This window comes from Delphinapterus leucas, chromosome X, assembly GCF_059928025.1.
Source record: "Delphinapterus leucas isolate spDelLeu-1000000601 "Yukka" chromosome X, BTC_Dleu_Yukka2, whole genome shotgun sequence".
NCBI classification, from domain to species: Eukaryota; Metazoa; Chordata; class Mammalia; order Artiodactyla; family Monodontidae; genus Delphinapterus; species Delphinapterus leucas.
The window spans coordinates 85742790-85767864 of record NC_143150.1 but is presented as its reverse complement, the minus strand read 5'-3'; the positions used below and the strand labels follow the sequence as shown (position 1 = coordinate 85767864).

Here is a 25075-nt window from a genome sequence, read left to right as displayed (position 1 = left end):
CTCGTTGCGGAGCACAGGCTCCGGACGCACAGGCTCAGCGGCCATGGCTCACGGGCCTAGCCGCTCCGCGGCATGTGGGATCTTCCCGGACCGGGGCACGAACCCGTGTCCCCTGCATCGGCAGGCGGACTCTCAACCACTACACCACCAGGGAAGCCCAGGGACACTAATTTTTAAAAATACCTCCCCAGGTGATTTTAATATGCAGTCAGCGATGAGAACCTCTGAACTGGAATGGAGAAATCTTACAAATTTGTAACATGCATGTGAACTAGTCTTTTCCAGTTCTTCATCTGTTTATCCCAAGGTCCTGCTCCTATTCAGACCATCATCTGTGCTTTACTTCATTTCTGTCTTGAGCTCCTGTCTTAAGACCCACCGTCTTTTCCCCAAATCCTACTACTTCAGCTCCTTCTAAATTCTTTAGTCACAGACTTAATTCTTTCATCTGATTCTTTTAATCTAGTGCTCATTAATGATGGCACATTTTAAATGGGTTTTATGGTGTTTTATCCCCCAACTTAAACACTTTCATCTCTGAACCTCACTTTACATCATCTGGCACCACTGGGGCCAATACCCAATCTTTCACCAACAGACCTCACGTTGACTCGCAGGTTGGGTTCAGTTTTGTCACATCTCTATGACTGTTTCCTCCTTAGTGACATGTAAAGTCCCTTCAGTAGCTGTTACTATTATTTGAGCAGACCTACTATGTGCCAGGTGCAGTGCTAAGCCCTTTATGTTTTTTCATTTAGTCTCAAAATACCACCAGTGAAGCAGTTATCCTTTTTACAGATAAGGAAATTGAAGCTAAAAAGTTAAATAATTTTCCAAGTTCACAAAGCTAGAATACAAATCCAGGTCTGCTGAACTCCAAGTGGTATCTGTAGCAACTATAATAAGAACCAGGGCCCATTTCCAAACCAGTCTGGTTTCCCAAGTGCAAGTTTATTGTGAAAGTCACTAGAGATGTCTAACAATAAGCACAATTAGCAAATTTGGGACATATCTCATTTAATACTCACAACCACCTCATTTTACAAATGAGAAAATAGAGGTTTGAGGGGTCTGTGAGTCAAAAAACCTGTGTTTGTTCAACTGTGTACCTTGTATCCTCCCTTTAGGGATCACCTAGGAGAGAATACCTTGGAGTCATTGTCATAAAATCAAGGTAATAGATTTTTAAAAACACTTTACAAATCCTCATCTAATCTTGAATATTTCTGATAGGCCTCTTATTCTTCCTTCAGGGCTGTTTGCATAAACATATGCATGATTCTTCTACCTAAATTATCAAATGAACAAGGGATCTGACCTCATTTGACAGTTTCCAAAGTCACTGTAGTGTGGTAAATGAAAGATGTGCAACGGAGATTTCCAAATGCACTTTTTTCTGAAGGTGGACCATAAACACTGTCAATATGAAAGGAAATACTCCTTAATAAGTTTACACAAAGGGCACATTTTGAATTCTTGCTTGTACCATAAACATATACTTCTCCTGAAATTATAAAACAAGCACTGGACATAACCTCATGAAAGATATATGAAAAGCGTATATACTAATCATAATAATTAGTTGAAAACGTAGTCTAAATGTATTTTGATTATTATTATTACAGTACATCTGAGAGTCAGTATGGCCTGAGGTTTTTCCCATGAATTTTGGAGTCAGACCTGGGTTTGGATCCAGGCTTCATCATTTACTAGCTATGGTACCTTGGTAAATTCTTTAATCTCTCTGATTCTCAAATTTTCTCTGTAGAGACAGTAACAGATCTAGCTTATAGGATTGTTTTATGAATTTTATCACAAGCCTAACTAACACAGTAGGTACTCAGTAAATCGTAGTGACTGTTCCAATTATGGCTCATTGACAAGTGAGGACAAGGGGTCCAACTCAAAATTTGTTGGAGCTATAAATCAAGAGGTAACACACAGCTTAGTTTGTTCAGCCAACATATCTATAGGACTAAAGTTTTTAAACCTGCTAAATTAGATTTGGTAAATGAAGAACCAGTTTAAGCCAGATGATTGCAGTGACTATGACAGCGTTTTAATAAGATAACATACTCATTTTAACACAGCCTTTATTTTCTGTTTCAAAACAAAATTTCCAGGAAACAAAACAAATGGTTGGATACAAATGAAATAAAAATCACAGTTTCAAACAACCGAAATCAGACAACTGCTTAAAGGCAGATCACTTGGTTTACCAAAAAAAATAATAAAAGTTAATGTCAAGAAGGATTAAAATTAGGTTTAACAACATTCCATATAATGCTACATTCCCCAATTAAGAAAGGAGAGTTCACATATACAACTAAGTGTTAAGAAGTGGTTGAAATTCTGCATACTTCATAGTAAATTAATTATGCATGAAAGTTTATTAATTGCATAAACTTCCTGAGTGGCTCCCATGCTACACTAGGTCTACATGCTTAATATTCATATCAAACAAATTACAGCTTTAAGTGATTGAGCATGACAGACCTTGAACAACTGCACTTTCCAATCAGTCACTATTTCTGCTGAGGGTATGTTCTGGACCACAAACCTCAATCTGAAATCTTAAATTATAATGGAGAAGAAATGCAACTTAAAAAAAAAAACTGGAAGGATGACAAGCACACATTTAGGAATTTTATTTTTCACTGGCACTTTTTTTTTTCTCAAGAGCCCAGTTTCTCCCCTTCTTGCTTGACTTTTGGCCTTTCTGTTAGAGGTTTTTTTAATTAAAAGAAGACCTTCCAGAATGGGAGCTGTTGGTTTATATAATCTTCCAGCTATCTCAGTTGAAAATAACTTAAGTGTAACCTAGTTACTATCCCAGGCCCCTGCCAATGGTGGCTGTCAAGGTCCCTGACCAATGTTTGTGTTCATCCTTCACATACAAAGACTATTTCCAGGGTGACCTGAAAGCATCTGGCTCCATAAAAATTTCATACTAACTTCACTTCAAAGGATTTTACCAAGTTTGAGTGTCACCATTTTACAGTCTGGATTGTTTGTGGGTTTTTTATTTCAATCCCAGAAATTACATTTACCAAATCAATGACCTTTCCTATGCCCTGCTCCCTTACTGGTTCATCTTCTAAATAAAGGAGGAAAAAACAAGTCCCCAGTAAACTACAGGATTAAAAATGAACAATCTATTCTAGAAAATGGCCTGCACACCACCTCAAATATCTCAAGATTCTTCTAAACCAAACAGAAGATTAAATAACTGAATCCCAAACTGATGGCAAGTATACCTCAGGAATGTACTTGTACGTGAAGCCTGAAATACAGTATTTACTAACATTAAACATGCTGTAGTGTTACACACAGTAAACATGTGAAACAAATAACGTGGTTTACAAACATTTGCTCAGTTTTCTGGAAAAAACAGAGAATGCATCATTTTCATCACTCAGAGAAGACAGCAAAGAAGAAAGTCAATGCCTCCAATAAACTTTAGAGATTGGATAAACAGTTACGACTAACTACAATTCAACTAAAAGCATATGGCCATTTTAAGGTAATAAAATATCATTGCAAATACCTAGCAGTATGCTAATATGCTGAATGATGGGCCACTGCTGTAATATTTGTCAAATATTTCATTGTGATAGTTAAAGCAGTTTCAACCCATAGCCCTTTAGGCACACAGACAAGAAACGCATCTCTAATAAAAGATACGAAGTTACAGGGCTTCCCTGGTGGCGCAGTGGTTGAAAGTCCGCCTACCGATGCAGGGGAGGCGGGTTTGTGCCCCGGTCCGCGAGGATCCCACCTGCCGCGGAGCGGCTGGGCCCGTGAGCCATGGCCACTGAGCCTGCGCGTCCGGAGCCTGTGCTCCGCAACAGGAGAGGCCACAGCAGCGAGAGGCCTGCGTACCGCAAAAAAAAAGATACGAAGTTACAGGCACCAGATTGTCTAATTTAGGTACTTTCTTATCATTTGTTTATTTTACAACTAACTTCTACAACTAAGTCCTATATTGCCACCAGCTGGATTTATTTCTCTGTTCTCCATCCCTAAATCCCCAAAGCTTATTTCACAGAAGCATGTGGCTCTCGTCACTTAAACATAGATTGGTGCCAGAGTGATGGTCCTTCTCATTTCAAACTCATAGTTAGCAGGCCAGATTTATAACCTGAAAGAATACTGAGAATCAAGGCAAAAAAGCAAGTTTCACAGGCAGTGTTTACATGTGTACCCCAAAACAGCACTGAAAAAGAGGTAGATAAACAAATGTAATTGGAGTAGAATTAAATCTGCGGTTCTAAAATGATACATCCCATCATACTGTACATAACACTCCACACTCAATCCAAAAATCACAGCAGAAAAGTGCCTTTTAAACTTTCACAGATAATTTTGCTGTCAAACCATTAGAATTCATGCTTGATATAAAACTGGCAAGAAAAATATGAAAAACGAAATGGATATTTGTTATACTACAGCAAATTGCCTTAGAGATTCAAGACTGCTACAAATATACATAGGGTTATTTTCATTAGATTTACACCAATACTGGTTTCATATTCTTATGATGTTACACCCAACTTCACAAACATAGCAGCAGGTAATTCATGATGAAATGCTCACATTGCCACATATGGAGATACAGTACTATTCATCAGACTTGCACTTTGAGAAGTAAACATGGTGGTTGGACACACAGACTACCCCCAAATAAACTTTACAAGTGGGATGGTTTAGTATAACCTTTTTTTTTTTCTACAAGAAGGAAAATGGAAAGGACAGGTTTGTGTGTGTGTGTTGGAAATGGGAAGAAGGCCCTTGTTACATAGTAGGCTCTTTGTTAAGTAAGAAGGGAATTTCTGAGCTTTACCTCAAGAGTTAATTATTTCTGGGGGGGGAAAAAGTACCTCAGCAAGGATGAATACAGCACTATCATATGATTTAGCAAAATTATGAAATAATGCAAAACCCCTAGATAGAAAACTAGCTAATATTTACAGTCAAAGTGACTGTAATTGGAATCAAACATTTAAGTAATGGGAAAAAAATAACTTAAAAACCCACAGTGATGTGAATAACACTGTTTTCTTCATTTCTGCACAAACTCACTTTTTTCTGTATTTTTAAACTTATACATGTTACATATACATCATGTATACATATGTTAACCCAACTACTGCAGTCAGCATGGAGACAGCAGTACACTACTCACCATCTTCAAACTTTAGAAGACTACTTTTCTTTCCAGCAAAAACTCTGAAAAGATTCTAAATATTACAAGGCACTGCAAAATTCTGCAGGCAAAAGAATGATGAATTATACATAAAACAGAGGTGGTGGCAAAATGTGGGACATATGATGTAGAGCAGCCATTAATAAATGTAATTGTGCATGTCATCCATGGAGCTTTTTTCATCCTGGGGTACACTGTTTAAAAGGATTGCAACTCGAGAAGAAGGGATCATAAAACCTGCAGTATTTTCACTTTATAGGTTGTAAGTCTCAATGTAATCACACAAAGCTGACTCTAATAATGAAACACAAGCAGTTTTAAAGAATTACGGATTTTAGGCACATTGTTTTTGTACACGTGGAAAATTGCAATGCAAGAATTTGCATTACACTAATGTCCTAAAACCACTTCAACTTGCAAACCAATACTGTAGAAGAAATTTGAAGAATCTGTACATAAGATTTAGAAAGACTCATCCAAACCAGAGTATGTTTTATGAAAAGAAAACTGTGGCTCTTATCAACAGCAATTCTCAAAATGCTGCCCTGGATGCCCCCAAATGATAGCAACAGAATCTTCATGATGCTGAGTGTGATCCTCAGGTAAGTAACATAAGACACATTTGTTTTTTTTGAAAAAGTGTACTGCATGTCACAAAGTAGACTGTGCAAAAAAAGGTACACCCATTAAGTTTTCCTCATTACCTGGCAAGGTCACGGGGTAAAATTTTTAGAGGAATATGGAGGAAAATATGTCAACAGAAATGTTGGGTGATCATCTGGAATGTTGACCAGTAGACAACTCGTTATTACGTAAATGTGTACTAGAAATGACCTTGAAATCTTCAGAGCGAAAACTAAGTATTTTAAACATCTTTATATGTGGTAGTCGATAAATACCATTTTAGAATTCTATTTGGGTTTCACAGACTGAGCATTAGGTAACTCTGTGACCAGCCTTTTAAGATTATTACAGTTAACCTTCTTGAAAACTAAAAGTGTATATTTTGACATTGCCTCCCCTCCTCCTAAAACTGGATAAAACCCAGTAAAGTGCAACTTGACAGTGATCTCTCTCAGATTCTAAAGAGGCTGCCAAAATCATCTGAGATCTAAAAGCATCTAAGATGCTAGATACTAACAAGGAAACTATAACAACTGAAAAAAAGGTAATCCAAAGAAAAAAAAAAGCTAAGGGCAACTTAAATAGTATCGTTTGAGGGTCTACTATCTACTGCAGGACAATGTATACCCCACATCTCTTAGAACCCTGTAAAGCCAGTGTTTCATGTGTAAGTCTCAAAACCTACAAAACCTACTGTGTCAAGTAAATTTCACTTCAGAAGAATGGACTAATAGAGGTGTAACTTGAATCCTCTTTGTTAGGAACACTAAGATTCCCCCCAAATGAGATTCATATCCGCTGCAATACATCCCTTGCAAAAGAATGCAAGCCAAACCAATGCCTCTCAGATGCTCAAAAACAATGTAGTGTGCACATGAGAAACAAAGAGATAGCTGCTTTGAATTACTATGGAAATCCTAAAGCAGCTACAGTATCTGCAGAATCAAGGAACTGTTACAGTTCTGTTTTTTCCTTTCTCTCCGCCTCACCTAAAACAAGGCTTCACTCCTACTGCTGTGACGACGGGAAGAAAATCACATTAAAAAGGGCTCATGTTCTATATTGGTTGACAAAGTTATTCTAATTTTATATACCAAAACATTTCCTGCAGCAAGTTACCCTGCCTTCTGCGAAAGGTAAACCTAAGATAAACGTGAAGAATCCCATAAGACTCCAGCTGTTGGAGGGTCTCACTTTGCCCATGTTAGGGGAATATAAATAGTTTTTATACCTTTTAAAGAAAAGTCTCATCCAGCTGCAGAGAGCAGCAATAATGGAAAGTGTCCTGGAAATGGAAATGCTCAAGCTGAGCTTATTAAAGCATTCTGAACAGTATTTTTAAAAAATCAAGTATCAAAGAGGATAGGATTTGAAGTGAAAAAACATTTCTGTGTGCAGTGTTCTATGTACAAACTGCACAGTTCTACAGGATGATGAGCTATATCAAATACTACATTGGAAAAAAATATATAGTGGAAAGTAAACTCAAAACGAGGGAAAATATGGCAGAACACAAGAAGAAGAAAGTTTATTATCTTAGGTGTCCTGGAAATAATTCTGAAAAACATCTCCTTTTTCTTCATCTTCTACTCTGATTCACTTGGGACCAGGAGGGATCGCAGATGGATTCTGAACTGATGAAGCTGGAAATGCCTGCAAATTCATCCCCGGCTGGAACAGTCCCCCAGATTGGGTAGGAATTACTACAGACTGTTGTGGTGTTCCTGAAATTCCTACCCACTGTACTGGATACCCTGGCCCCCCCACAGCATTATATTGACAAACATGGGGTATTCCATATGATGATAATGGCCCAGGAAATGAAGGGCGTGAGAGTCCTTGTGGCAAGGAGGCTGGGACAGCTCCACGGATTTGGGACAGAGAAGAAATCCATGTTGATGTGTAGCCCATAGTAGATGGAGTATTCTAACAAAAAATAAAAACAAAAGATCAGTTTATTTGGTAGATACTTTTACCCATCTGTATTCTTTTTGGCTTACTACTCTCCCATTATTATTCTGAGTGTCTACCATTTTTGGAGTAACGTTCTGTGTGCTAAGCATAGTTATATACCTTATTTCATTTCATCTTCGTAACTGCCCTGCAAGGCAGGCATTTTTAGATGAGGAAACAGAAGCTCAAAATTGATAACACCCATCACCACTTAGCAAGTTAATAGTAAGGTGAGGATTTGAACACAGTTCCAGCTAACTCCAAGACCCCTGCTAAATTTCTGTTCACAGTTTAGTGTCTCCTTTCCTTGTGCTAGCACTACTCTTCAATTTTTACTTCCTTCTGCCAGTTCCAGGCAGTCTCTCATTCAGGGCCACAGACAACAGTAGTCCATCTTACTACATAATTCTTTGGAGAAAGAGGAGCATGATTTAGAGTGGCATAGGGGAAAGCCTGGCATATAGTAGGTGCTCAATAAATGTCACCTCCCTACCTCCTCCTACTCACTATTTAAAGTCTGACATTTCTGTTATATTTTTGGAAATTTAAACTCGACAATTATGTTTTGGGCAGTACTAAGAAAACATATTCCTGCCTGACTCTTCTTATTATATTGTATTGTGATTATGTGTATGTATAGAGATTACTGAAATCTTATGCACATGGGAATAATAACTCTAAATGGAAGTAAATAATTCTTACTTAAAGGAGAGCTTGGTATCAGTCCCAAATTCTTAGTTCTTCTAAACTGATGGTCAAGCTAAAACGCTTTCAACTAAAGTTTCAAACTACAGTTAGGTTAAAGGTTTTTAGCTTTGACTCAAGAATGAATGACAAGATCTCTTGAGGTAAAAAAGAAACATTTGAAGTCCAGCAATCCCTTTTTCATATCAGTATTTTTGTTCTGTTAAAGTAAAACTAAATACTTCTGATTTTAAAATAGCACATATAGTATGATCACATTTTTGTAAAGCTATTTCTATGTATTCATATACAGACATAGAAAGATATCTGAAATGATGTTTATCTAAAGTTAGTGACAACTATTTCTGGGTGGTAGGATTTGAAGGTGGTATTTTAAAATTTTGTACTTTTCTGCATTGATTAAATTCTATAACAAACATTATTATTTTACAAACAGTAACAATGTGATTTTTATTTTAAAAAATTGGAGATGACATGTTATACTTAATCTTCTCTTGGATATTTAAAAGGCATCTCAGATTCAAATGACCAAAACCAAATGTATGATCTTTCTTCTACCAAAACACACTGCCTGCTCATGTTCCCCTTCTTGATGATTGGTATGCTGGAATGATAGCCAGTTATACCAGCCAGAAACCTTGCCTTGACACCTCCCCTCTGCCAAACATCAGTTCCATCACTAAATCTGGTCCATTTTATCTCTTAAACATTTCTTGTAATCTGTTCACTTCTCTTCATCTCATCTTCTCTCTCTCATTTTTTTAAATTGAAGTATAGTTATTTAAAAAGTTGTTCAACTTCTCTTTATCGGGCCTACTGTGACTAACTCTTAATTGGTCTACCAACATCTACCCTTATCTTCAATAATCTTTCTTCTTGCTTCAAGCCAGAGTGATCTTTTCAAAAAGCAAATCTGGGGCTTCCCTGGTGGTGCAGTGGTTGAGAGTCTGCCTGCCGATGCAGGGGACACGGGTTCGTGCCCCAGTCCAGGAAGATCCCACATGCCGCAGAGCGGCTAGGCCCATGAGCCATGGCCGCTGAGCCTGCGCGTCCGGAGCCTGTGCTCCGCAACGGGAGAGGCCACAACAGTGAGAGGCCCGCGTACCGCAAAAATAAAAAAAAAAAAAGCAAATCTGATCATGTCAACCCTAGGGCTTCAATGGCTATCCATCTGTCTTAAAATAAAGACAAAGTTCCTTGTCATCACCACTTTTAAGACCCTCCTTAGATTCACTGTGCACCAACTCCTCTCTGCTCTCTACACTTCAGCCAAATGGACCTACTTTCAGTCCTTTCATTCTGTTTCCCCATACAGGGGTTTTGCATATGCTGTTCTTTCTGCTTAGAATCATATTCCCTCCCCTTTTCACCTAGTTAACACTTACTCATCCTGCAGATCTCTGCTCAATCATCACTTTCTCAGGGAAGCTTTTCTTGACTTCCCTTTACTAGGTCAAATTTCCCTTACTGTATGGTATCCTATATCTCTCCTTTGTAGTCCTTATTACAGCTGCAATTTTATGTTTATTTATACAAGTCTGTTCATATCTAACTGTCCCACCAGCATATAAGTCCCATGAGAACAGGGAACATACTTGTTTTTGCTAATCAAACCCAGTGCCTAGCAGAGGGCTTGGCACATAATTGTGACAAATTTTTCTAAGGCACAGAACAGTAACATGCAAGAACATTAGATAGTGAGATGGGCTCTCCACACAAAGATATAATCAACTGAACCTAAAAATACAAAAATAGTTACCATATATAGGATACTACTACGTGCTAGGCACTTTAAAGATGTTACCTCATTTAATCCTCACAGCAATCCTGCAAAGCAGGAAGGTATTATCCCTGTTTTAAAGACATGAAAACTGACGCACAAATGACTTGTCTAAAGTCACACAACTAGTAAATGACTGAGCTGACGCTGGAACCCCAGTCCGTATAAAGACCTTCACCACTTTTATTTGTACTCCATTTTCTACTCACTCTTCTTCCAAACATTCTCATTATACCACAATAAACCACCCTCCAACTCATCAACAAAGGCCTCCATTCACATAGTGCTCAGAGGATCTCTCACGGGCAGCACAAACACATTTATGCCTTAAAATTTGCCTCTAAAGGCTTCCAATTTTTACAATGGTGATACTATCTGTGTATAAATCGGTGCCAGGAATAATATAAATACACAGAGCCCTTAAGTAGATACACTGCTTACTAGTTTGGAAAATCTAGGCTTTTGAAAAATTTTATTCAATGTTAACACTAAATGTATTTTCAGACTCTTTACCAAACTACATGCAATGACTATATATACACACACATATATGTACACAAACATAACATACACACACACTCAGATATATCTCTTTCAATTATATGGGTTCAGATTCTAAGCCCTGATTCACATTTTAATAGATTTATTCATTTTGAAAAAATGATACTTTAAAAATTCAAATACAGAAAAGTACAAAGTAAAATAAGGCCCAAATTCCACCATCCAGCATATTTTAATGGCTTTTCCTATTTCTATGCATATATACATGTATCTTATATAATTTTACATAAATACTATATATACTATTCTGTGAACCTGTCTTCTTCCCACTCCAGAATGCATTGTGGACATCTTTCTACATTTCAATTGCTTGTACACCTGACTAAGGACATATGCAATTAAGTAGACATCTCGTCCATAAACTTAAGATATATTTTATAATATTCTAGTTTAAATATCTTTAAAATTCTTTTTCATACTGAATACGTAAGATAACTTATTGGCTATGAGAATACTGATGTACAATTAACATAAGATAACTTTTCCTCAAAACCCAAATTCTTCTTGCACCACAAGGTTGAATTAACCCTCACTCCAGATGCTTTCTTTTTTGATACCTTTTTTTTCCTTCAGGTATAATAGCCTAAAACAAGGGTTAGCAATCTACAGCCTGCCACCTCTTTTTGCAAATCAAGTTTTAATGGAACAAAGCCATGCCCACTTGTTTATGTATTGTCTATGGCTGTGTTGATTAGTTACAACCACATGGCTTGAAAATATTTACTAATTGGCCCCTTCCCAGAAATAGTTTGCTGGCGTCTGGCCTAAAACATAATTTGCTCAAAGACATAATGAATCTAGACAAGGATAAAAGTCTCTATGTTGTCAAATCACACCACTCTATCATAGTGACTATAACTATAGGCCTAAGTGAATCAATCTTTATGGTTTTAGTTCTCATAAATAAAGAGGGGCAGGTATAAACAACTTACTTCATATACTTTGTTCCAGTTGTCTGTTTCTAGTTTCTGTTGACTCTGTTTAAGTTGGTTTAAACTTGGCTTAATAAGAGAATTTCCTACTGTTTCCTTTGTCCAGTCATCCACCAGTTTGTGTAAGTCATCTGTGAACATCCCTTTTTTACTAGCTGGAGATTGCTGGCATGATGCTGCACTACTTTCCACACACAGTGGATCTATAAGAAGAAAAAAAAACAGAGAACCAGGAAAAGGAATTAAAACTGATAAACAAATACTCTTTTTCGGCCAGTAATGCAGAACTACATATTGGGTATAGATAGGGTAACCAGACATTCTAGTTCTGGCTTAAAGCTATGGTCCTTGTGTAATTACTAACAGTATCTCTTTCACTCTCAAAAGTTTCTTCTTGTTTGGATGGTAAATTATATGGTCACCTTAGGTATAAGTCAAATATAATAAATAGTATCTCAAAAATATTAGTATCAACTGTAATCTTATCATCAGGCTCCTCAGACAGATACTTAGAAGAGTTAAAAAACAATGACAGAATGTTAAAAATGTAAAGAACCTTAGAAGTCTAATCCAAAACACTTGTTTTATAATGGGGAAATGAGGCCCAGAAAAAGTAAATTGACATGCCTGAATTCCTTTTTTTTAAAATACATTTATTTATTTGTTTTTATTTTTGGCTGTGTTGGGTCTTCGTTGCTGGGCGTGGGCTTTCTCTAGTTGCGGCAAGCGGGGGCTACTCTTCGTTGCGGTACACAGGCTTCTCATTGCAGTGGCTTCTCTTGTTGCGGAGCACGGGCTCCAGGTGTGCGGGCTTCAGTAGTTGTGGCATGTGGGCTCAGTAGTTGTGGCCCATGGGCTCTAGAGTGCAGGCTCAGCAGTTGTGGTGCACAGGCTTACTTGCTCCGCGGCATGTGGGATCTTCCCTGACCAGGGATCGAACTTGTGTCCCCTGCATTGGCAGGCGGATTCTTTTTTTGTTTTTTTAACATCTTTATTGGAGATGTTAATGTTTTACAATGTTTAATGTTTAATGCTTTACAATGGTGTGTTAGTGGCTGCTGTATAACAAAGTGAATCAGCTATACTCATATATATATCCCCATATCCCCTCACTCTTGCGTCTCCCTCCCACCCTCCCTCTCCCACCCCTCTAGGTGGTCACAAAGCACCTAGCTGATCTCCCTGTGCTATGTGGCTGCTTCCCACTAGCTATTTTACATTTGGTAGTGTATATATGTCCATGCCACTCTCTCACTTCGTCCCACCTTACCCTTCCCCCTCCCCGTGTACTCAAGTCCATTCTGAACGTCTATGTCTTTATTCCTGCCCTGCCCCTAGGTTCTTCAGAACCATTTAAAAATTTTTTTTAGATTCCATATATATGTGTTAGCATACGGTATTTGTTTTTCTCTTTCTGACTTACTTCACTCTGTATGACAGACTCTAGGTCCATCCACCTCACTACAAATAACTCAATTTTGTTTCCTTTTATGGCTGAGTAATATTCCATTGTGTATATGTGCCACATCTTCTTTATTCATTCATCTGTCGATGGACACTTAGGTTCCTTCCATGTCCTGGCTATTGTAAATAGTGCTGCAATCAACATTGGGGTACATGACTCTTTTTGAATTATGGTTTTATCAGGGTATATGCCCAGTAGTGGTATTGCTGGGTCATATGGTGGTTCTATTTTTAGTTTTTTAAGGAACCTCCATACTGTTCTCCATAGTGGCTGTATCAATTTACATTCCCACCAACAGTGCAAGAGGGTTCCCTTTTCTCCACACCCTCTCCGGCATTTATTGTTTGTAGATTTTTTGATGATGGCCATTCTGACTGGTGTGAGGTGATACCTCGTTGTAGTTTTGATTTGCATTTCTCTAATGGTTAGTGATGTTGAGCATCCTTTCACGTGTTTGTTGGCAATGTGTATGTCTTCTTTGGAGAAATGTCTATTTAGGTCTTCTGCCCATTTTTGGATTGGGTTTTTTGTTTTTTTGTTATTGAGCTACATGAGCTGCTTACATATTTTGGAGATTAATCCTTTGTCAGTGGCTTCATTTGCAAATATTTTCTCCCATTATAAGGGTTGTCTTTTGTCTTGTTTATGGTTTCCTTTGCTGTGCAAAAGCTTTTAAGTTTCATTAGGTCCCATTTATTTATTTTTGTTTTTATTTCCATTTCTCTAGGAAGTGGGTAAAAAAGGATCTTGCTGTGATTTACGTCATAGAGTGTTCTGCCTATGTTTTCCTCTAAGAGTTTGATAGTGTCTGGCCTTACATTTAGGTCTTTAATCCATTTTGAGTTTATTTCTGTATACAGTGTTAGGGAGTGTTCTAATTTCATTCTTTTACATATAGCTGTCCATTCTTTTACATGTAGCTGTCCAGTTTTCCCAGCACCACTTATTGAAGAGGCTGTCTTTTCTCCATTGTATATTCTTGCCTCCTTTATCAAAGATAAGGTGACCATATATGCGTGGGTTTATCTCTGGGCTTTCTATCATGTTCCATTGATCTATATTTCTGTTTTTGTGCCAGTACCATACTGTCTTGATTACTGTAGCTTTGTATTATAGTCTGAAGTCAGGGAGCCTGACTCCTTTTTCTTTCTTCTTTTTTCTTTCTCAATATTGCCTTGGCTATTTGGGGTCTTTTGTGTTTCCATACAAATTGTGATATTTTTTGTTCTAGTTCTGTGAAAAATGCCATTGGTAGTTTGATAGGGATTGCACTAAATCTGTAGATTGGCAGGCGGATTCTTAACTACTGCGCCACCATGGAAGCCCCATGCCTGATTCTTGCAATTAGATACCAGCAGAGCCAGACCCAGAATTCTAAAGCCTAGAGAGCCTATAGAGAAGCCTATAGAGAAGAACTTTTTCTTTTAATATACCATACTGACTTTCAACAATCTTCAGAAAACTAGAATCTCATTTAAATTTTTGTTTACCAATATTTCTGTTTATTATTGATAAAAACAATGTCTATCTAGAATAGCAGAAATAAGAAGGCAGATGCTTTTGTTAGCCTCATGAGTTCTGGAGTACAAGATGTCCAAATAGATGAAAGAAATCACTTACAGATGTCTTCATCAGTGAAAAGTTTCCTAATCTGAACATCACACTGTCTTTAAATTATTTAGTACTATTACACAGGCTAACTAAATCATTCTCATAGAAAAGATTCATAAAGTTCCTCTGACTGATTTACAAGTCAAAACTTACAGAGTGGGTCTAAAATGAATTTTAGTAAATGCAGTTGTGAAATGTAAGCACAGTAACATTTCCACAGATTTAATTAAATAAACATGTGAAAATATCTTGTACAATTGTTATGGGACTTTTTTTTAATTGTGAAAAACTATAAAAAATGTAAAAGATAATGCAAGAAGCCTACATATAAACACTTTCAAAGTACTTTTCTTTATATTCTTTGAAACTCATAACAGGCCCGTGATATAGGTTCAGCAAGTATCATTCTATTTTGGGGATGGGAAGACTGGAATCCAGAAAGTAAACAGCTGAGGTTATACGCTGTGGTTAGAACCCAAGTATCCTGACTATTTGGTCAGTGTGCTTTCCACTGTACCATGCCAATCCATGCAACAAACTGGGAAAAGGATAAGAAAATTGCTTAATAAGGAGGAACATGATAATCTCAATGACTGCTTATGCATAGTCTGTCATTCTCTATGACCCTTGTGCTACTGAAGGCTTAGAGTCAAGGAGATTAAAAGTTAAATGGACATAGGGAACTATACTCAATATCCTGTGACAAACCATAATGGAAAGAATATGAAAAAGAATACACACACACAGATATATATATATATATATGGCTGAGTCACTTTGCTGTACAGAAGAAATTAACACAACATTGTAAATCAACTATATATACTTCAATAAAATTTAAAAACAAACAAACAGAAAAAAAAAAACAAGGGAAGTCTGAGAAAAACTGCCAAGAGGAGCTTAGAGACATGACACGTAAATATCAGGTGGTATCCTGGATGGGATCCTAGAACAGAAAAAGAATTTATGCAAAAACTAAGGAAATCAAAATGAAGTGTGGAATTTTTTTTTTTTTTTTTTGTGATACGCGGACCTCTCACTGTTGTGGCCTCTCCCGTTGCGGAGCACAGGCTCCGGACGCGCAGGCTCAGCGGCCATGGCTCACGGGCCCAGCGGCTCCACGGCATGTGGGATCTTCCCGGACTGGGGCACGAACCCGTGTCCCCTGCATCGGCAGGTGGACTCTCAACCACTGCGCCACCAGGGAAGCCCAAAGTGTGGAATTTTGTTAATAAAAATTAAATGGAAATATAGTAGTGAAAATTGCTTAATAAGAGTTTAATGAATTAAGTGGAACATATTCTCATATAGAAAAGTGTTTTACAAAAATAATGTTTACTAATTTTGAGTAACCATGATGTACTAAAAGGACGTACCAATCTTGTTGGAATTCCTACTTTTTTTTTTGAATTCCTACTTTTTTAAAACTTAAAACCCAAGGACACACAAGTCAGCCTATAATAAAAGTATCATTTTTTCCTGTTATCCCTCTGCACATTCATGTGATTCTCTGCCAACTCCAGTGAGCAAACAAATAGCACAACAATGTTGGGGAAGACTTTGGAGCTGAAGCCTTTATAGATTGTGTTCTTAACCTGGAAAAATGTCAGCAGGTAGAAATAAAAAGCAGACGATAGCCAGAAACATATACATATCAGTGCCAGCATTTCTGCCCACCCAACTAATCTGAAGGAGTATTTTTGTGCTCATTCCCCTTTAGTTTCTTTAAAATAATAGAGCTAAGTTTGAATGTCATTCATTTAAGAACATTTCTGTACTAACGGAAAACCCAACGTCAGGATTCTTCTTGTGTACAAATCTGGTGGAACAAGTGATCTTATGCACTCAACTGGCGGGCAATGATGGCTGCTGCACTAGTGATACAGTTGCCAACAAGTAGAGGAAGAAATAACAAACCGAAACAAGTATTTATTTTTCTTTTATTGAAGTAACATTGATCTATAACATTATATAAGTTTCATGTGTACAACACTGTATGTCTACTTCTGTATACCCTACTGAATGTCATTCAGTGCCTAACTATTCCGTTAGGCACATTTATTGATTGATTTCATTTGAAAGTTATTCATATCATATTAAAGTTCACAAAACAGAAATTACCCGATGAATGCACATTAAAAGAAGTACTCTTCAAATGTGTTTTATGATAGGTAGTAACATAACTTCAAAGGTGCTCTTTAATATTCATTTCTTATTGATGAAATGAGTAAAATCAGAGTTCAGTCCTTAGTGTTCTTTTTTGTTTTCCCCCAAGGTGATTCCTACATTCAGATAATTCCAGCGATCACCTAACTGCAAATGTTTCCATCTCTTATCTCAAATCTTGATGTCTCTTCAGTCCAACCTCACAGCCAACTCCCAAATTGTTTCTCCAATTCAATGTCAATAAATTCTTCAATTAAATACATCTGAAGTCAAGCCTATCATGGTCTAAGCACGACAGTTTGCCTAAATCTTATATTTCTTTTAAAGATACCATATTTTTTACAAACCACCCAGTCTCAGACTCTTTGGATCTCTCAACAAACACACACATATCCAGTTTATTACCACATCATGGCAAATCATCCCATACAGCATCTCCTGTCTGTTTTCACTTCCATAGTTCTCTAAACTCTTAATCATCTCATATATGGACTGCCATGATGACAATGATCTAAACAGATTCACTCCCTGGTTCTAGCCAATACATTCTTCACATTGCCACCAGATTAGTACCAGTTAAATGCTGTTTTCAGCATTTCATTCCTCTCCTCCAAAAAGCCCCCCAAAATGCAAACTTTAACAGTTTCTTAGTACTAACAATAGTGGGTTTTCAACTTGTTTCGGTGGCAAACTCCTTGGTAGTCATGATTGTCTTTGCAGAAAATGCAAACATAGATTATCTTATTTATTATCCTTGAACATCATATCATTTATTAAGCTTAAATACATAATAATGTGTTAGATTAAATATATTATCTTACATCAAACCATAGTATAGATAAGCTGTGGCAGTTGCCAAAAATTAAAAAAAAAAAGTGTGGGGGAAAAAACCTTTTAATGTAAACTCTCCATTTCACCCAACTGTTACATTCTCTTTCTCCCAAATACATCTCACATTTTACGATTTGCATGCCTTTATAACATGCAATTCTACCTACTGACAATACTCTTCACACTCCACTTCATCAATTTTAATCCGGTCCATTTACCTTTCAACACCAACTCAAATCCTACTTCCTGAATGAAACAGTCTCAGACCACTATCACCTTTGACGATCTCCCATTGCCTCCTTTCAATCCACTGAAGACAGGATATCTGGTATTGGGAGGCAATGCAGTATAACAGTGAAGAGCCAACACTTTGGAGTCAGACAGATTTGCTTAACCCCACTAACTGTAGTCTCCTTGCCTATAAGGACAGACTAACTTCTACCTACTTTAGAGATGTTTTGAGGATTGAGATTATGTAATGCAATTATGTTTCAGGGCTCCCAAGACCACTCACAGATTTACTGATTCCATAGACGGTCTTACAGAACTCAGCATATAGTTGTGCTCATAGCCAAGTTTGTTACAGCAAAAGGATGCACATAGGATCAGCAAGGGAAAAATACACAGGATTCTAGAGAAATTCATGCACAGACTTCCCTATGCTTTCTTCCTATGGTGAGGGAGCATTCTTGAGTATGCTCCTTTCTCTCAGCAACAAAAAATGGTAAGTTTCCGGTCAGGGAAGCCCAATAGAGACTCAGTGCCCAAGGTTTTTATTTGTGACTGGTCATGTAGGCACCTTTTGCCTAGCATTTACCAAAATGCCAGACTCTAAGAAGGAAAACAGGTATTCAGCATAAATCACATTATTTGTACCAACAATCTAGGCAACGTGAGCTATACTTATCAGTTAGGGAAGAAAGGGAAACCAAGTTCCTGCACACCAGCCAAGGTCCAACCTTGGAAATAGGCCTTTCTATAGATAGCAGTCTTGTGCCTGCTATGTTAACTCTTTTCTGCATAGTTTAGCACAGTGCTCATATTATATATAAGTTAACCACATACCTACATTGTAGATACCATTACATGCAATATCCTGCATCAGTTCATGTTTCTCACAAAATAGGTATACCTGTGTGTAGGGAAAGATGGACGTGGATCTTTTTTTTTTTTTTTTTTTTTTTTCAGTACGCGGGCCTCTCACTGTTGTGGCCTCTCCGTTGCGGAGCACAGGCTCCGGACGCGCAGGCTCAGCGGCCATGGCTCACGGGCCCAGCCGCTCCGTGGCACGTGGGATCTTCCCGGACCGGGGCACGAACCCGCGTCCCCTGCATCGGCAGGCGGACTCCCAACCACTGCGCCACCAGGGAAGCCCCGGACGTGGATCTTTGTATATATGTTAAGGCAGTGCTTCTTAAAATGTGTTCTGTGAAAAGTGGGTTCTCTGGTAAAACTGTTTTGCGACATGTACATTTATTTCCTTTCTTGAAAATTCTCAATTCATATTAGCACATTAAAGGATCTAAGAGAGTCTACAGTGAAAAAATGGTTTTTATATGATTGACTCCAACATTTCCTATTTGACCATGCAACACCTATTAACTCCTTGCTGACAGCTTACAAAATGCTGCGCTAAGGCCAACAAATGTGTCCACCAATCTTGGCCAAATGGGGAAAATATGAAATGTCAGCAAGCTTTGAAAGAGAGCTATTAGAACTAGAAATATGAAATCACTTGGTTCTGTGATAGTCAATGAAGTAATAAAACCACTAGAAGGTATGTGTGGAACACCCTATCTTTGCAAACTTGGCTTCAATGAATTCTTAAAAGAAAGAGAAAATGAAGATAATTTAGTTCCCATTTAGGGAAATAATATTTTCATATTAGGTCTGCTTAGGAATCAATCTAAACATTTTAATAAATAAGTTAATTTAATGAAGTTTAATAGTTAGATACTGTCACTTCTATCTGCTAAAAAATAATTTATGGCTTCTAGCATGACAGAGTGAGGAGGTTTTCAAATCCTCTCCCTCAAAAGCACTAATAAAACTGGACAGAACTCTCAAAAACAACCATTTCAGCAATCTGGAATTTGCCCAAAGTCCTACAACAAAATCGAAAGTGTTACTCATGAAAACTACTCAACTTTTAAGAACTGTGTAATCTGTGGCGTTTTTGCCCATGGCTGTTTCTGTTACCTCTGCACCAGCTCTTTTTGCCCAGCAATTCAACCACAGCAGGACAGGCTGAGAAAACAATAAGCTTTGCTACTGCTGCCAGAGGTAACTCACTTGATTTGGAGCTTTAGAAGCAGTGTCTCCATTAACCTGAGGTTAACAGGGAGACCTGGGAAGTGAGACAACCATCGCAGGCTTGATCAATTCTCCACATATCTCAGGTTGACTGGAATATCGTCACATGCACAGCATAAACTCGAGGGCCCAAACCATACACACATCACTGGCTGACAGAGCCTGAACATGCAAGGAAGAGGCATGAGAAATCCTAGAGGAAAATGAAAGCTAGAAAATGGCCTCAAGTTTAAATGAGTTTCCCAGGCCAGGCCACACATAGATCCAGCAGCAGAAAGTGGAAGCCCTTCGGGCTTGAGGTGTTTAAAAGTGCAACCTCTGATCAATCTCTGGCTGAACACTAAGCAATGCAGATATAGGGGTCAATCCCAGGAAGTCAAGCTTAAAAATAAAAACTAGGGGGGAAAACTGAGCAGAGACATCAGCAGCTATACACTGCGGGGCAAACGGGCTTAACATATTTAGTCTCTCCATAAAAAAGCTGGACAGACTACATGGAGCAGCAATCTGAGGATTGTGAAGAGTTAATAGTAGCAGGTGAATAGGGAATAAAACCAAAATTCAAAGTACCATTAAAATGGCAGTGAGTTTACCAATTTTTCCTATCTGGTATCCATGGCTAATCTAGAAGCAGGCACTGGGGTATTCAAAGAGAAATCTCCAGAGGAAATCCTCTACTTTTGGCATGAAAAATGGGAAAGGGAACTTCCAACATTCTCAAAATGTAGAGAAATTCCTATTTTTTCTTCTTTTCTCTGTACTCTCTCCCCTACCCCCAAGCAATCCTGTGGTGGGAGAGTCCCTGGAAGCTCATGGAAGCCAAACTCTGAGGGAGGGGACCCCTCCCTTCTGATCAGTGGCGTGAGTTATGGTTCCATGAGAGTGAAGACAATCACTGTTGCTTTACTGCTGTCTCTAATCTCCCAAACCTTGGCCCTAAACATGTGCACAGTGGTAGGTGTGCACAAGAGAGTGGAGTAACTAAAATCCCAGATTTCTGGCTGAGGAACAAAAAAAGGAGTCACTGGGAATCAGAAAGTACTGGAGGTACTGCAGGGAGGGAAGAACTGAGAAAAGTTATTTTTGAATTCCTGGATTTACTACTGAGCTGTGCATACATGAATCCAATCCTATTCAGCATACCAAAGACATGAAAACTGAAAGAACAGACAACTTCCCAAGACTGAGACCCACTAGGAGACCCACACGTGGGATAGGTCCAAAAAGCACCACAGAGGCAAAGCAAATGAACTGACATTAGAACAACAGAACACAGAAGACAGGTTGGAACTCATAAGGTAAAAATAACTGGGTCAATTACCTCCTATAACAAAAATGTCAACATTCTACATAGGATTTTAAAAAGACACCAGAGTCCTAGAATATTCAAAATGTCCAGGATAAAATTCAGTATGACTTGGCATACACAGAACCAGGACAATTTCAACTCATATGGGAAAAGATAACCAACAGATACTAATTCAAGGACAATACAGATGTTGGAATTATCTGACAAAGACTCTAAAGCAGCTATTATTAAAATGCTCAAATAGGTAATCACAAAAACTACTGAACCCAATGACAAAACTGAAAATCTCAACAAAGAAATAGAGAAGAACATAAATGAAATTTTAGACCCAAAAAATATACAACAACCAAAAAAACCCATCAAAAAACCTCCTTGGATGAACTCAATAGCAGAAGGGAGATGACAAAAGAAAATTCAATTTTTTCCCAGTTTTATTGAGATATAAGTGACTACAGTACTGTATAAGTTTAAGGCGTACAGCATAATGATTTGAATTACATACATCATGAAACGATTACCACAATAAGTTTAGTGAACATCCATCATCTCATATAGATACCAAATAAAAGAAAGAAATTTTTTTCCTTGTGATAAGAACTCAGATTTACTCTCTTAAAAACTTTCATATAACATACAGCAGTGTTAATTGTACTAATCATGTTGTACAGTACATCCCTAGTACTTATTTATCTTATAACTGCAAGTTTGTACCTTTGACCACCTTCGTCACCACACAAAGATACTATATTTTTGTTTTTTTCGTTTTTGTTTTTTTTTTTTTTTGCGGTACACGGGCCTCTCACTGTTGTGGCCTTTCCCGTTGCGGAGCACAGTCTCCGGATGCGCAGGCTCAGCGGCCATGGCTCACGGGCCCAGCCACTCCGCAGCATGTGGGATCTTCCCGGACTGGGGCACGAACCTGTGTCCCCTGCATTGGCAGGTGGACTCTCAACCACTGTGCCACCAGGGAAGCCCTGTATTTTTTTTTTTGACTATATTTCTCATGCTGTACATTTCATCCCCGTGACTCATTTATTTTCTAACTGGAAGTTTGTACTTCTTAATTTCCCTCACCTATTTCACTCATTCCCACCACCCCCCAGAAAATTCAATTTAAACAACAGAGAAATAAGACAAAAAACAAACATGTACAGAAACTAAGGGACCTATAGGACAATAGCAAAAAGTCTAAAATCTGTGTCATCAGAGTCCCAGAAGGAGAGTGAAAAAAAGAGCACGATAAGAAAAAAATACCTGAAGAACTACTAGCTGAAAACTTGCTAAGTTTGGAAAAGGACATAAACCCACATATTCAAGAAGCTCAGTGAACTCAAAACAGAAATAAACACAAAGAAACGCATGCCTACATATGTAATTGCTGAAACTGAAACAGAAAAATTGCTGAAAATTAAAGAGAAGAAAAATTCTGAAAGCAACCAGAGAAAAACAATGCATTTTATACAGGAAAACAATGATTCAAATTTCTAGGGATTTCTCATCACAAACCATGGAAGCTAGAAAGAAGTGGCATAATATTTTCAAAATGCTAAAATACGTTGTCAACCCAAAATTCTGTATACAGCAAAATTATGCTTCAGGAATGAAGGTGTGAAAAAAGACATACTCAGATGAAAAAAAAGTTAAGAGAACTTGTCACCAGCAGATCTGTTCTAAAAGAGACACTAAAGGAAGATCTTCAAACAGAGGGAAATTATATGAGTAGGAAACATGAAAGAGCAGAAATGAAGGAAGACCAACAGAAGTGGTAGATATCAGGGTAAATGTATTCTTTTCAGTTCTGAAACTCAAGCAAAATGAAAATTATAACACCGTGTGATATAGTTTTTCATATATGTAGATGGAATACTTAAGACAAGTTATAGAAGGAAGAAATCTATATGGATGTAAGGTTTCTACATTCCTCTTGAAGTAGTAAAAGATTGATTTTAAGTAGACTGAAAAGTTATAATCCCTAGAACAACCACTTAAAAGTGTACAAAGAAATAAAGAAAAAAACATAATAGATAAATTAAAATGGAATACTAAAAGTACATTCAAATAAACCAAATGAAGGTAGGAAAGGAGAAGGAATAAAAAACAAACAGAAAACAGATTTAAAATATGGCAGACCAAAATCCAAACATATTGATCATTACATTCACTATAAATGGTTTTAAAATATTTGAAAGAGATTGCAAGAATGGATTTTTTTTTAATGTGACCATAAGCTGTCTGCAAGAAACTCACTTCAAATATAATAATACAGGCAGGTTAAAACTAAAAGGATGAAAAAGATACACCATGCAAACAGTAACCAAAAGAAAGATGGAATGCGTATTTAATATCAAAGGAGACATCAAAGCAAGCAAAAATAACCAAGAATAAAGAGGGATATTACATAATGATAAAAGTCAATTCACCAAGAAGACATAACAATGCTGTGTCTGTAACTAACAAAATACCCTCAAAATACATGAGGCAAAAACTGACAGAATTGAAAAGAGAAAAAGACAAATCCATAATTACAGCTGGAGTCTTCTACACTGTTCTCTCACTCGACAATAGAAGTAGTGCACAGCAAATAAGCAAGGATATAAAATAATTGAATAATACCATTCAAACATCTAGATCTAACTGACATTTATAGAAAACTCTACTAAACAACAATAAGGTATACTTTATTTTCAAGTGCACATGAAACATTCACCTAAATAAGCCATATCCTGGGTCATAAAACAAACCTGAACAAACTGAAAGTAATCAAAACCATTGAAAATATATCTTCTGATCATAATGAAATTGAAGTACAAATTAGTAACAGAGATAATAAGAAAAATCTCGAAACACTTGGAAATTAAACAACACAATTTACCAAATAAACCATGGAACAAAGAGGAAATTTCAAGGGAAATAAGAAAATATTTGGAACTGAAAAAACCCCTACAATACAACATATCAAAACACAGAGGATCCTAGAGAGCAAAGAATAAACCTTAATGTGTGAAAAAAATTTAAATCATTTAGGAAGTCATAAAGATCCCAGGATGGAATGCATTTGCCAAAAAGTACAGAACTTTACAGCAAAAAGAGTCAATTTTAGCAGCTTCCCTGGTGGTGCAGTGGTTGGGAGTCTGCCTGCCGATGCAGGGGACGTGGGTTCGTGCCCCAGTCTGGGAAGATCCCACATGCCGTGGAGCGGCTGGGCCCGTGAGCCATGGCCGCTGAGCCTGCGCGTCCGGAGCCTGTGCTCTGCAACGGGAGAGGCCACAACAGTGAGAGGCCCACGTACCAAAAAAAAAAACCAAACAAGAGTCAACTTTAATGTATGAAATTTAAAAAAATCATTTAGGGGGCCAGGGGATCTCAGGATGGAATGCAGAATGTGACAAAAGAATCTAATCATATTACAAATGTATGAAGGAATCTCACATAAAGGAGTACAGGAACAAGTGCTGACCTACATAACTTTGGAAATGAGTGGCACCTATAATATTAAAGGCAAAAGAAACTATTCATAAGCACTGCATTCTAGTTGATAAAGGTATTTCCCACTGGGGTATAAATGAAAAAATCTGAAACCACTATACCTTATACTGGAATTGGACAATTAAATAAATAG

At 37.6% G+C, this 25075-nt stretch overlaps 1 protein-coding gene across 3 annotated transcripts in view; it reads right to left on the bottom strand.

Moving 5' to 3' along the window:
- Positions 1-7419: 7419 nt before the first annotated feature.
- The window catches only part of WNK3 (WNK lysine deficient protein kinase 3), a 127900-nt gene continuing 110244 nt past the window's right edge, over positions 7420-25075 (bottom strand). For 2 of the 3 annotated variants that reach the window (XM_022563612.3, XM_022563613.3), the window contains exons 21-22: positions 11762-11964; positions 7420-7756 (exon numbers count right to left, since the gene is read on the bottom strand). In XM_022563612.3, coding sequence (XP_022419320.2) covers positions 7427-7756; positions 11762-11964 — 533 coding nt within the window. In that variant the 3' untranslated portion in view covers positions 7420-7426. Of the gene's footprint in view, positions 7757-11761; positions 11965-17908; positions 17925-25075 lie in introns of all 3 variants that reach the window. The other variant, XM_089904487.1, reaches the window with a different exon arrangement.